Below are 14,325 nucleotides of genomic sequence, written 5' to 3'. Positions count from 1 at the left end.
GGAATCCTACACCCCCCTTTTTAAGCTTCTTGTTTGAATCTACGAGTTGGATCTTTATCTATAAAAAAAAAATTTGCTACTAACGTTTATAAAGTTGTGATGTATAAACAAATATTAAAAAGCAATTCCAATACAAAGGTAATCTTTTAATTTAATTTGTCCTATGGTCACTAGCAGTTACATTGCAATAATCCTTTTTAGTAATTTTTTTTATTTGATACTAGACATCGATCCCTTATAACATCCACTCCAGATGGTTGTCTATCCGGATGTTGTTCGTTGATTAGATTGCGCAGGTGATGATGATGGGGATATTGATTATAATAAAAACACACACAATGTTTAATTAGATTGTGTGATTCTATAATGAGTATGAACTCATAGACAAACACAAATCATTATTTGTTACTTTTAACAAGAATTAAAATCTTATTAGGGTTTCAATTCTTGAAAGACTTTATTAGAAAATAGAGTGAATTGCAAGTTTTGTCCTTTATCTTTAGGCCATTTTGTAAGTTTTGTCCTTTATGTTTAAATTTGACGAGTTTTGTCCTTTATGTTTGAAAATCAAGCACGTTTTACCCTTTGGGGCAAAACGTGCTTGATTTTTAAGGACAAAACGTGCTTGATTTTTTAAACATAAAGGACAAAACGTGCTTGATTTTTAAACATAAAAGACAAAATGTGCTTGATTTTTAAGTCCCAAAGGGTAAAACGTGCTTGATTTTCAAACATAAAGAACAAAACTCGTCAAATTTAAACATAAATGACAAAACTTGCAAAATGGTCTAAAGATAAAGGACAAAACTTGCAATTCACTCTAGAAAATATGACAAAGTGATCAAGTTTATCAACAAGCTAATATATTTATGGATTAGATCCAGATTTAAGATCAAATAATCACACAAATAGACCATTCAAAACTAGATCTTACATAAACGTTTCACATCATTTTTTAATCGAAGCCATGAAACAAACCTAAGTATTGCAACTAAAATTGATTTAGTCAGAAATGATGACTATATCAATCAAAATGTTCAATAAACTAAACATAAAAATATAACCAAAAGAAACAAAATTAAAATGACAAACTTAATTCATCCAACAATTACTTTCTTCAAAGTTCAATCGCGTTTAGCAGCCGACGAGATCTCCTCCAAAATTGCCGTTGTCCAGCACTCACATTGAAACAACTATATCTGTACTTTTCTATACGATATAGAAGAAAAAAATAGAGTTAAAACACCACCACATTGGATTGGATACTCTATGATAAATTTTTTTTTTAAAAAAAAAAAGCTAAATACACTTCTATATTTAGATACTTATCAACCCCTTATATTTAAACTTTGGTTGTATAAAAAGAGAAAAACTGAAAAACAATATAATAAATATTTGTAAGTTACATAAAGATAGAAAGTTAGATGTTAAAGATTTTTGGAAGATAAATAAAAAATATTTATTTTTAGTTAAAATATAAAAATAAGAGTAAACTGCCAAAATGGTCCTAAGGTTTTGTCACTTTTGCCACTTTAATCCAAAACTCAAACCTTTTGAATCTGGGTTCTTGTGGTTTCAATTTTGTTGTCATTTTCATCCAAAAGCAAAATCTGGTTAGATTTTTTAGTTAACATCCAGTTTTTTTCTCTTTTAATGAAGGGCAAAATGGTCAGATTCTTTTAGTTTGTTATTATAAAACGTTAAAAGACCATTTTGCCCTTCATTAACAGGGAGGAAAAAGAAAAAAAAAATGAATGTTAACTGAAAAATCTGATCAAATTTTGATTTTGAATGAAAATGATAACAAAATTAAAACCATATGAACTCAGATTCAAAAGATTTGAGTTTTATACTAAAATAGTAAAAGTGATCAAAACTTAGGAACTATTTTAGCATTTTACTCTAGTCTCTAAATATAAAGGCTTAAAGCAAATGGAATATGGACTAAAACTGTCATAGCGTTCTCGTTTCTTTTAACTCCCGTAAATTTGTAAGTTCTAACCAGCTCTAGTGGGTTATGAGGCCCAATAATGTGTTGTGATGAAAGGCCCATGCAATCAAAGTAAAACCACACAAAACCAATTAATTTTTTCGTTTAATTTATCTTTCTTTCCCCTGACATTTATTTCATTTTAATTAATCTCACCTCAGATAACTAAACTACACTTTTTTTAACGGCAACTAAACATTACTATTACTCTTGAAATTTATATCACTTGTTTCAAATAAAATTAAAACCCTTACCCATCACGACTTTGAGAAATGGCCACAAATGCAAAGCTTATACAAGCCCTTTATTAATTTTCTTTTTTAATCATTTAACTCAAGATATTATTTTTTCAACATTAACTTTTTTACATGTAGATATCAACTTTTTGAAAGACAATTCACGTAATCTTTAAATACCAACTAACTTTACATTTGCAAATTACAAGAATTTCACCAAATAAAATAACCTAGCTTCCTTTTAGCTTAAATAAGCTTCTTTATCTGTTTTCTTCATCAACTCTTCCTGCACAATTGAAGACGGTCGTTTTGGTCTTCTTGTCCAAGCATGACCATGTCTTCTTGAATCCTTCCGGTTCTTTCCAATCAGGCGATCACCATTGTAATTGGCAATTGCTCAGTAAACTTCGTTCCACGTTCAAGTGTTGCACAAATTAATTGATGAGTATAGAGTTAATTGCAAATTTTATCCTTCATATTTATACTTAATTTCAGACGGCGTCCCTTGTCTTTAAAACTGATAAGTTTTGTACTTAATAAACTTCGTTCCACGATCAAGTGTTGCACAAATTAATTGATGAGTATAGAGTTAATTGCAAATTTTATCCTTCATATTTATACTTAATTTCAGACGGCGTCCCTTGTCTTTAAAACTGATAAGTTTTGTACTTAATGTTTTAAAATCGTGCATGTTATGTTCTTTCGCCCTAACCTAGCTAGTTACAATTTCCTGTTAAATCTGGTTATGTGACTTGCATATAAGGGCTTATTTGTCTTTTCACCATTACAAGGACTATTATACAGATATTTAATATCTGAGGATTATTATGTAAAACAATAAAAAATAAATAAATAAATAAATTAAATCTTTATTCTCTCTTTGTACAAAGCACAACCACCACCACTTGGTTACTTATATGAATCACTAAATAAAAATTATATGAATTTCTACCAAAAAAATCCATACCAGGTCATTCTCGCCAGACACCATCAAGTTTGCAGTAAGTATCTCTACCTACAATTAACATCATTCTATACTTCTTTCAAACTCATCTGGAATATGGCAACGTGGCACCAAAGATGCTTCCTCCGACAAAAAAGGACAAATGTGTCACCATTCATCAAGCGCCATGTAGGCCTGTAACAAATCAAGGAGCAGGACTGACATCAGCAGTACTCGTTCCACGTTCAAGTGTTGCACAAATTAATTGATGAGTATAGAGTTAATTGCAAATTTTATCCTTCATATTTATACTTAATTTCAGACGGCGTCCCTTGTCTTTAAAACTGATAAGTTTTGTACTAAATGTTTTAAAATCGTGCATGTTATGTTCTTTCGCCCTAACCTAGCTAGTTACAATTTCCTGTTAAATCTGGTCATGTGACTTGCATATGAGGGCTTATTTGTCTTTTCACCATTACAAGGACTATTATACAGATATTTAATATCTGAGGATTATTATGTAAAACAATAAAAAATAAATAAATAAATAAATTAAATCTTTATTCTCTCTTTGTACAAAGCACAACCACCACCACTTGGTTACTTATATGAATCACTAAATAAAAATTATATGAATTTCTACCAAAAAAATCCATACCAGGTCATTCTCGCCAGACACCATCAAGTTTGCAGTAAGTATCTCTACCTACAATTAACATCATTCTATACTTCTTTCAAACTCATCTGGAATATGGCAACGTGGCACCAAAGATGCTTCCTCCGACAAAAAAGGACAAATGTGTCACCATTCATCAAGCGCCATGTAGGCCTGTAACAAATCAAGGAGCAGGACTGACATCAGCAGTACGACGTTTCCAGCATGAGCAAATACAGGCGCGCCACGTGTACCAGTACCCTGACCACAGCAGAGGAGACCAAGAGGATATTCCCCTTGGTCGGACAGCTGGCGCCCTGTAACAGCTGGCAACGCTGCTCTTCCCTCTTCCATCGCCCGACTATAAATAGGACCCTTCATCATTCAGGTTTCTTCCATCTTCCCTCCCTACTCTCACACTCAACACACACTGTTTTATCCCTCTCAGAACAGTACTTGTTCTCACGCCGGAGCTTGGTTAAGAGGGAAACCCCCATATTCCCCTCTTAACGAGACTAACGGTGTTGCTGTTTTGCAGGATCATAGCCTTTTTACGAGTAGAGAAAAAGATTGAACCCACAGAAGAGACAATCCCACAGATTGACCTCGGTGTTAACCTGTGTTTCATCATTGGCGCCTACCGCATTATTGCAAAACCACCCTCATCTCTTTTCTCTTCAAAGAACTCTCTGAAATGGCAGAAACAACCCCTTCCCACCAGGTGGATGGAGAAGTTTCTTCTTTTGAGCTCATTTCGGACACCGCGCACGTCCAAAGGGGCCAAAGGAACGAAATCATCCAAGAAGGGCAAATGAACAACGATTTTCCTAGTAACTTTGGAAGTGCATCCAGGGTTGTTAGCCAAACCACAACTGGACCCACTTTCCAACCTCCAACTAGGATCACCACCCAAACTACAAATGGAGCCACTTTCCAACCTTCATCTGGGGTAGTCCAACAAGCACCCCCACCAGTGCAAACACCAAGCCATGGAACCTTCATCTGGGGTAGTCCAACAAGCACCCCCACCAGTGCAAACACCAAGCCATGGAGCTGGCCCCTCAGCTCCATCGGAACAGGCACAGCTGAACTTCTCTGCACTTCTAGGGCTACCCGAAGGAAAAACTCTGGCTTCCTGGTATGCCAAACAGATGGCGTATATAAATCTCGTTTACACACAACTTAGCGCACAACAAGCTTTTCTTCAAGCACAAGCCAACCAGTCCGCATTCGTTACTCCACCTCAAAGGTCTTTGAGTACACACACAACTCAGCAGACCAATGCATGGAACCTGCGTCCAGAGAAAGGACCTGTGCCAAACATCAGAAAACCAAGTGCGCATGACACACGCGACACTTACGGTGAAATGGAAAGCAACTATGTGCAGTATTCCCACCCACCAAGGAAACCATACGAAGTCGTTTAGGTCCGCGCAACATAAACGACGAGCTTGATAGTTATAAAGAAGAAGACGACGAGACATACAAAGAAAGAACATCGTTCAGCAGATTGCCGCCAGAACACGAAGCATACAAACCTCACAAGCGCGTAGGTTATAACCCAAAAGCAGAGCATGATTACACCTTGAGCTATCGTCCGGACGACATGGCCGAAAATTCAAAATTCATCAGAGAGATTGCCACAGCCGCTATTGACAAAACGAAACTGCCACACAACGTGGGCAAATACAACGGCTTGACAGACCCGGATGATCACCTTCAAGTTTTTAATGGTGCAGGAGCAACAGGCGGATGGAATTTACCAACTTGGTGCCATCTCTTTGCCCAAGCCTTCATCGGCGCAGCGCGCGTTTGGTTTGACAGCCTACCAGCAGGAATGATCAAATCATGGATCGACTTTCGAGACAAGTTCCTCGCGCACTTTTCCCAGCAGCGCAGGCACACCAGAGATCCGGCTGATTGTTTGAACATATGGCGAAAGGGCCACGAAAGCATGGAAGACTTCATCACCAGATACAACAAAGAATGTCTGGAAATTGGAGATGTAGGTGAGAAGATGATGTGCGCGCATTTCATGAGGGCAGTAAAATGTGACGATCTAATCAAGCGGCTAAAAGGAAGGGACGGAGGACCCAAAGATTGGGAAACCTTCATTGAGGCAACAAAAACCATTGCGCAAACTGACAAACAGTTGACCGGTGATGACAACCGTCAGCGCGGATACAACCATAACGACCGACATAACAAGAAGGGCAGAGGCTAACCATGGAAAACATCCGGTCACAGAGAAAGAAGCCCAGCAAAAGAGGACGCGCGCCATACGATCAATCAGATAGCCCATCGAAAAGAAGTAAAAGGAGAAAACAGAGAAAAACAGTGGACACCCCTAACAAAGACCCCTTCCGAGGTCTTGTCCACTCATCTGATAAAAGGTGGAAAGCACGACTACCGCCAGATTCAAAGAAGAGAAGAAGGGCCAGATAACAAAAAACTCCTGAAATTAGAAACCCACATGGTTCAAGGGGGTCCACGAAGGCCAAGAAAAAACTATAACAAGCGCACACAAGATGACTCATGGCGCGAAAGACAAGTTGTTTTCCCGGTTGTAAGAGGAGGTCCAAGAGAAAGAAGACCCATAGTCATATATGGGGTAATTGGTCACTACCAAACCGACTACATCTTTATCGATCCAGGGAGCACCGCGGACATCATATACGAACAATGTTTTAATCAATTCGACCAAGAGGACAAGGCGCGCTTGGAACCTGTTGACTACCCACTAACTGGTTTTTGCAATGAAGCCGTTTTTCCTCTCGGCCAGATATCATTCCCGATGCTACTCTCAGACGGAAGAAATTCAAGAACAGAAGAAGTCACGTTCATGGTATTGCCCGCGCATTCAAGACACGATATCCTCCTGGGAAGAGAGTCTCAAGGAGATTTTAGTATGATTTGCTCCGGACCACATTCAGCTGTGCGATTCTCAACAGAAACAGGGATAGCAATAATATACCCAAGCAAAGAAGTCTTAGCAACGGATGAAGTCCGACCAGTAAAGGCAAGCAAACCAGCACCACGCGCGGAAGCAGAAAAATGGGTGTTAAACAATGCATACCCAGAACAAACAGTTACCTTGGGCCCTGCAATGTCCGATCTCACGCGTGCGGCGCTAAAAAAGTTGTTGTTCGAAAACATGGATGTGTTCGCCTGGACACCAGCTGACATGGTGGGTGTTCAACGGCACATAGCGGAACACCGATTAAATGACTCAGAAAATGCAAAACCGGTGGTACATGCCAAACGCCACTTGGGAGACATAAAACACGATGCTATGCAAGAGCAAGTCATGGAACTGTTGAATGCTGGTATCATCAGAGAAGTCCGATACCAAACTTGGGTGGCGAGCCCTGTAATGGTACAGAAACAGAATGGTAGTTGGAGAATGTGCGTAGATTACAAGGATCTGAACAAGGCATGCCCACGCGACTGTTACGCCTTACCAGATATCGATGAAAAGATTGATTCGCTAGCAACATTCAGATGGAAGTGCTTCCTTGACTGTTACAAGGGGTACCACCAGGTTCAGATGGCCATCCAAGACGAAGACAAAACCTCATTCCGCACGCCGACAGGGCTGTACTGCTACACCAAAATGCCTTTCGGCTTAAAGAATGTAGGGGCAACCTATCAGAGATTGATGAATGAAACGTTCAGTGATGCCATCGGCAAATACATCGAAGTGTATATGGATGACTTAGTCATCATGAGCAAAGAAGAAAGTATGATGCTGGTGAATATTCAGAAGACATTCAACACACTGCGCAGTGTAAGCATCAAGCTAAACCCAGCGAAATGTTCTTTCGGCATGGAAGAAGGAAAGTTCCTGGGTTTCATTGTCACAAAAGATAGTTTTAAAGTAAATCCTGAAAAGGTATAAGCAATCGAGAGAATGCCTTCACCATCAACTATCAAAGAGATGCAAAAATTGGCAGGACAGTTGGCAGCACTTAACCGCTTCCTAGCCAATCACGCAGCTAAATCTTTCCCGTTTATCAAGACACTCCGCAACTGCATGAAGAAAAGCCAATTTCAGTGGACTCCGGAAGCCGGGAGCGCATTCCGCGAGATGAAAGATTGCCTCATAAGATTGCCAACATTGACGGCACCAGTGAAAGGAGAACCTCTGGTATTATATCTATCAGCATCCGATAGAGCAGTCGGAGCAGTTTTACTCGTCGAGCGACAAGGTGTTCAAACACCGGTTTACTATGTGTCTCGTACTCTGACCGAACCAAAAAATCGGTATGCCATAATGGAAAAACTAGTGCTAGAACTAATCCATGCATTAAGACGGCTGCGCATGTACTTTGCCAACCACGTCATTCACGTATTAACAAATTACAACATCGGCAACATCGTCGCAAGGCCAGAGATTTCTGGAAGATTAGCAAAATGGGCGATAGAACTGGGAGGCCATAATGTGGTTTTCAGGCCAAGACCAGCAATCAAGGGCCAAGTACTGGCTGATTTCATGACGGAAGTGCCTGATTAAAAGAATCGGGAGTGTAAAGCAATGGAGAAAGCTGAAAGGCAACAAACAGAGGAACCATGGCTACTATACACAGACGGGGCGTCTAATGAAGACGGTGCAGGCTCAGGCTAGTAAGCCCTGACAAACATGAGTTCACGTACCCCATAAGGCTAGACTTCAAAAGTACGAATAACGAAGCCGAATACGAAGCATTCCTTGTCAGCTTGAGATTGGCAATCAAGATGGGAGTCAGACACATTGAAGCGCACGTGGACTCAATGTTAGTAGCCGGACATATCAATGGGCAGTACGATGCCAAAGGAGACGTGATGGCGCTCTACTTGAACCAAGCAAAGACATTACTGCAAAATTTCTATTCCTACAAGGTGCACCACATCACTAGGAGCGAGAATAAACCAGCAGACGCGCTGAGTAAACTCGCATCCACAATGTTGGATCGGTTCCGTGACCCTAAACAGTCAGTAAAGGCAGTTCATCATCATTTACTAAGGCGGAATCAAAGTAAACAACGTCACACAACTTGTTCTCTTTAACTTTCTTTCTATTACTGCTTTTCCGAGTCTTTATAATGAATTCTGACTAAATTTTGGCAGCACCTCGACTCTTACACAACGACCTGATTCCGCTCCAAACGTTACAAATGACTTGAACACTCACCTATTTATAGCCTCTTGATTCCGCTTGAACTGACATGACAATCCCAAGCGAAATCTGATTTCGCTTGAACTGTCCAAGCGGAATCACTAAAATAAGTTTCGAGCGGAATACCTATTTAACCTGATTTCGCTTGAAATGACAAACAAGTCATTTGAAGCGGATTACATGATATATCCACTAAACTTGTTTTCCAACCCTAATCAACCTATCTAGACCTAAGACTCGATTAAGATGTAGTAAACAGACATTCAGTGCACCAACAGACTCCCCCTTGGATGTTGAAGAAGTCTTCGGCGTCGAGTCTTCAGTCTTTGTCTCTTTCCAACTTTGTCTTCACATTGTAAAAACTCTCTCTTCACAGGTTCAAGATCTCAACCTAGCTCCATCTTCAATCTCCCCTTTGACTGTTGATTCAGAATTCTGACTCCTCCTTTCACAGACTCCCCTTCTCGGAATGCTGGGACTTGAATTCTGGATCAAACTTTAACGTTTTGATACCATGGGGATTTTGAAATCCACAACCTGTTTCTCAATCATATAACATTACAATCTATTGATTTTCAACAATAAATCACAATATCTATTAGTTTTAGAAATCCACTCAAGTATTCAGGTCCAAGTTTATGACCCTGATTACTCAATTAATCTACCAAGTCCAACTTAATGACCTTGGTTGATTTTAGACAAATCAAACTGATTTAGTTCAAGAATTTTCAAACAATTTCTAAAAATAACAAGTTTCAAATTAATGAACTTGCTTTTGACTTTTCATCAATCAGATTTTATCAAGATAAGCTCTCCTCATCCTCCAGTCCAGAAACTTCCTGCATCTGCTTTAGTCTTCAAGAATCAGACAATCAACTTTCTACTCTGGTTTGTAGGAAAATAAAGCAGAAACGAAAAATCTTTTTGGATTTTCAATAATGTTTCTAAACTAGAAATGAAATACAGAAACTTATATGCAGAAAATAATAGAAAGTAAACTATTTACAGACATATTTTTGGTGAGCGTGTTAGGGAATCATATCAGTTATCAGACAAGTCACTAGTACCGTTAAGCTTTAATTTCATACTCAGAATTAAACAATACACTTAGATTGTCGATATACTGGTCCACTTAAATTCTCACACAATCTTCAATCTGTTCAGGATATGAATTAGGTGAATTAAGAACTTAAACTCATTCATGTGTCCCACCTCTTGAATATACTCCCGTATCCAGAATCCCAATATTCAGTCTTACAGGTGAGTATACCAAAGATGATATCTGTAAGGGGTTAGATGCGAAACCGTGAGAGCTCAGGTCAGAACTTCCGTTCAGCAGAAAGATGACGGTTCAACTTTCCGGTGTGTCCCCTTTAGAGGATCTTTTCTTCAACAGCAATGATTATCAATTTTATTGTTTAATCATTTATGCTGAGGGCTGCGCTATGTTTCAAGCAATGCGGAAAGTATTATTCGGGGACTAGGTCAGAACTTCCATTCAGCAGAAGTCCCGGAATAATACCCCAGATATCACTGAGTATAAAGACCTAGTATTTCAGAAAGAGGGACCTTTCAAACGAGATTTCAGGGGTTACCTATATATCCAAGTAGTGTTCCCCACGAAATAAGCAAGTTTAAAATTTATGTTTTTATCCCAAACAAACCTACTAAATGTGTAAAAACCTATCGACACATCATCAGTGAGACTGTTTAACGCTTTATACTTTACAAATCTTTAGCGTACAGTAACTGTCAAACTGATGTACTATCATTTTCCCTTTTTCACACAAGCTCTTTTCCAGTTATCTATTATTTTTGGATTTTGAAATTTTCTCATGTTTTTGGATTTTTGAATTTTTTACTGTTTTTGTATTTTCTGAAAATATATCTACTCCCCCTAAATACCAAAACAAGTAAAAAATCGACAAACCATTGCAGATTGTTTCTCATCGTCATCTACAACAATACCTTCATCAACGCCAATAATGCCATCGGACACCGAGAAAAACATCATACCATTCAGTTTTAAAAGATATTTAAAACGTGTTTTATCAAAAGCTTTGGTATGTAAATCAGCTTTCTGATTGTCAGTGTGGATTTTTTCAATTCGTATCAACTTCTTCTCGAAGCAATCTTGGATGAAGTGATGACGAATTTCTATATGTTTCGTTTTAGCGTGATGTACTGGATTTTTCGTTATATTTATAGCGGCCTCATTATCAACAAAGATAGGGGTATTTAGAAATTGCAAACCGTAGTCGTGCATCTGTTGCTGGATCCACAAGATCTGAGAGCAACAACTGCTAGCAGATACATACTCCGCTTCACATGTGGATAGAGCCACAGAGGTTTGCTTCTTGCACTGCCAGGTGACCAAACGAGGTCCAAAGAACTGACAACCCGTTGTTATTGATTTTGCATTGACTTTGCAGCATCCGAAATCGGAATCGGAATACCCTTCGAGCGTGAAATCGCCTTTTCTAGGATACCACAACCCCAATGTTGGAGTTCCTTTCAGGTAGCGTAATATCCTCTTCACAATAATCATATGCGAAGCTCTCGGGTTAGATTGAAATCTTGCTGCGAGGCACGTTGGGTACATGATATCGGGTCTTGAAGCAGTTAAGTACATCAACGAACCGATCATGGAACGATAAAGCGTCTCATCTACCCTATCTCCAGTGAGATGTGGGTGTATCCCATGATTCATCGCTAGTGGGGTTGACGCTGGAGTAGAACTTGACATCCCAAATTTCTCTAGAATATCATGAACGTACTTCGTCTGGTGAATGAAAATTCCCTCAGGTAGTTGATCAACTTGTAAACCCAAAAAGAATTTCATCTCCCCCATCAATGACATTTCGAATTTCTGCTTCATCACTGATTCAAAATCTTTGCACAAATTCTCATTTGTAGACCCAAATATTATGTCGTCCACGTATATTTGAACTATCAGAAGATGTCCGTCGACCTCTTTGGTGAAGAGAGTGGCATCCACTTTCCCTCGGATAAAGTTGTTGGCTAGTAGGTGTTGAGACAAAGTCTCGTACCAAGCTCTCGGGGCCTGGTGTAAACCATACAGCGCTTTGTCCAGCAAATAAACCTTGTTTTTGTGGATTGGATCGGTAAAGCCCGGCGGCTGTCTGACATATACCTCCTCTTTAACCTTCCCGTAGAGAAATGCCGATTTTACATCTAGCTGATATACTTTGAAGTTTTTCCACGATGCAAATGCTAGGAAAATTATGATTGCTTCTAGTCGAGCTACAGGAGCGTACACTTCAGTAAAATTTATCCCCTCCTGTTGACTGAAACCCTGGACTACGAGTCCAGCCTTGTTTCGCACAACTACTCCTCGATCATCTCTCTTACACTTAAACACCCATTTTGTGTTTATCTTCCTATGACCTTCCGGTAAATCTACCAGCTTCCACACTCCCAACTTCTCAAACTGACTCAATTCTTCTTGCATAACATTAACCCAAGAATCTTCATTTAGCGCCTCTTTGTATGTTCGCGGTTCGATCTGCGAAATAAAACAACTCAATGAAAATTCAGTTTGAAAAGGTGCTACTGTAGAATAAAAACAAGTAAGCCCTTGGTCAATTTGACGTCTAGTGCGAACGCCTGATTGCAGTTCTCCAATGATCAGCTCCTCTGGATGGTATGAAAGAGTTCGTGGCATCACTTCGCCTGGAACATCCACCTCGCCTTCCAGATTAGTAACATTCTGATTTGCACCATGTTCACTAACTGGGTTTGTTTGACTTGAAAGCTGAATTTGCTCCCCCTCAGAATCTGAATCACCATGATCAAATACGGGCATGTTCTCAGATTCTTGATTATCATTCGCAACCATCTGATTATCTTGAGCAACTTCATCTTGTTGGATATCATCATGTTCACCAGCACTGCTAGGACCTGCTTCATCATCATTTAAAGTTTGTCGTGGTCGCCTAGAATACTAAGCTGGGAACCTTTCCTGCGACAACTCATACTCTCGCAAAATATCCAACTCATCAAAGAAATCTTCTTCTTCTTCTGGTTCTTCCATCATGTCAAACGAATCCCACAACTTGTCGTAATGATAACGCCATGAATCTCCAGGATTCTGCGGCGGCATTGTATAACCTTGACATTCAACATTAGGAGCTTCAATAATCCGCTTCAAGTTTGGAATGAAGACTCGTCGTAATGGACTTGCATAACCAATGAATATCCCTTCAATACTCTTCGGACCAAACTTTCCAAAAGGCTCTAGAACTGTACAGGGTGACCCAAACGGTTCAAGACTTCAGATTTGGTTTGCGGTTATTGATCAACTCAAAGCATGTTTTGATGAATTTCTTGACAGTGAGAACTCTGTTGAGCGTATAGCATGCGGCGGAAACAGCTTCTGCCCAAAAATTTATCGGAAGCTTTGAATCAGCCAGCATTGTTCTGGCCGTTTTGATTAGCGTCCTGTTTTTACGTTCTGCAACTCCATTCTGCTGCGGAGTGTACGGAGCACTAAACTCATGCAGTATACCTCTTTCATCACAAAATTCTTCCATCTTGTTGTTCTTGAATTCAGTACCATTATCACTTCTGATTCTCTTAACGCGCCTTTGGTACAGATTTTCATTCTTTTTGAACAACGCCATCAAACTGTCAAACGTCTCATCTTTCGACTTTAAAAATGAAACCCACGAAAATCTAGAATAATCATCAGTAACCACAAGACAGTAGTAATCTCCTGTAATACTTTTGACATTCACAGGACCAAACAAATCCATGTGAAGTCTCTCCAGAGGTCTTGAGATTGAATTGACTTGCTTTTTAGGGTGTGACTTTTTCTTCTGCTTGCCTTTGACGCAGCTAATGCACTCCCCTTCCAGATGAAAACCTTTTACATGAACCCTAGTAACCAAATCATTGTGCACCAAGTGACTCATTTTTCTAAGATGTATATGACCCATCCTCTGGTGCCACAATCTTGTCACACCCCGATATTCACACGTTTCACCGGTGGGCCCGGTGGGGGAGTATCGTGACGTAGTTGGTAACATTACAGTCAAACAACACAATATTTAAATGCACAGCGGAAGCAAAAGATAGATATATTTCAACCGAATGTTATTGTAATATCATGTATCACAAACAGTTGAAAATAATCAACAGGGGGATCAAAAATAAATTGGAAACATTGTTCAACAGTTGACATCCAAGCTTGCGAGACTTATTGTGGACGTTAGGAGAAAGCCATCCTAGTTCGCATAGTACTTGCACTTAACCTTTTTGGGAAAATACGTCAGTTTACACCGGTAAATAAATTCTACCGACACTTTTGAAAAAGGTTTAATAAAA

The 14,325-nt window shown here is 39.3% G+C and overlaps 1 protein-coding gene across 1 annotated transcript; it reads left to right on the top strand.

Moving 5' to 3' along the window:
* The first annotated feature begins 5,430 nt into the window (after positions 1–5,430).
* LOC110943944 lies at positions 5,431–6,048 on the top strand. Its single transcript, XM_022185674.1, has one exon. It carries the CDS (start codon positions 5,431–5,433, stop codon positions 6,046–6,048), a length of 618 nt encoding a protein of 205 aa, XP_022041366.1.
* Positions 6,049–14,325: the final 8,277 nt, after the last annotated feature.

The sequence above is a fragment of the Helianthus annuus genome, chromosome 5, assembly GCF_002127325.2.
Source record: "Helianthus annuus cultivar XRQ/B chromosome 5, HanXRQr2.0-SUNRISE, whole genome shotgun sequence".
In the NCBI taxonomy this organism is placed as follows: Eukaryota; Viridiplantae; Streptophyta; class Magnoliopsida; order Asterales; family Asteraceae; genus Helianthus; species Helianthus annuus.
Note: the sequence above shows the minus strand (reverse complement) of the source record. Positions and strands in the feature narration are given on the sequence as shown.

Excerpts from the sequence above, each read along its gene's own strand:
- LOC110943944 (XM_022185674.1), top strand. The coding sequence starts at position 5,431 with ATGGCCGAAAATTCAAAATTCATCAGAGAGATTGCCACAGCCGCTATT.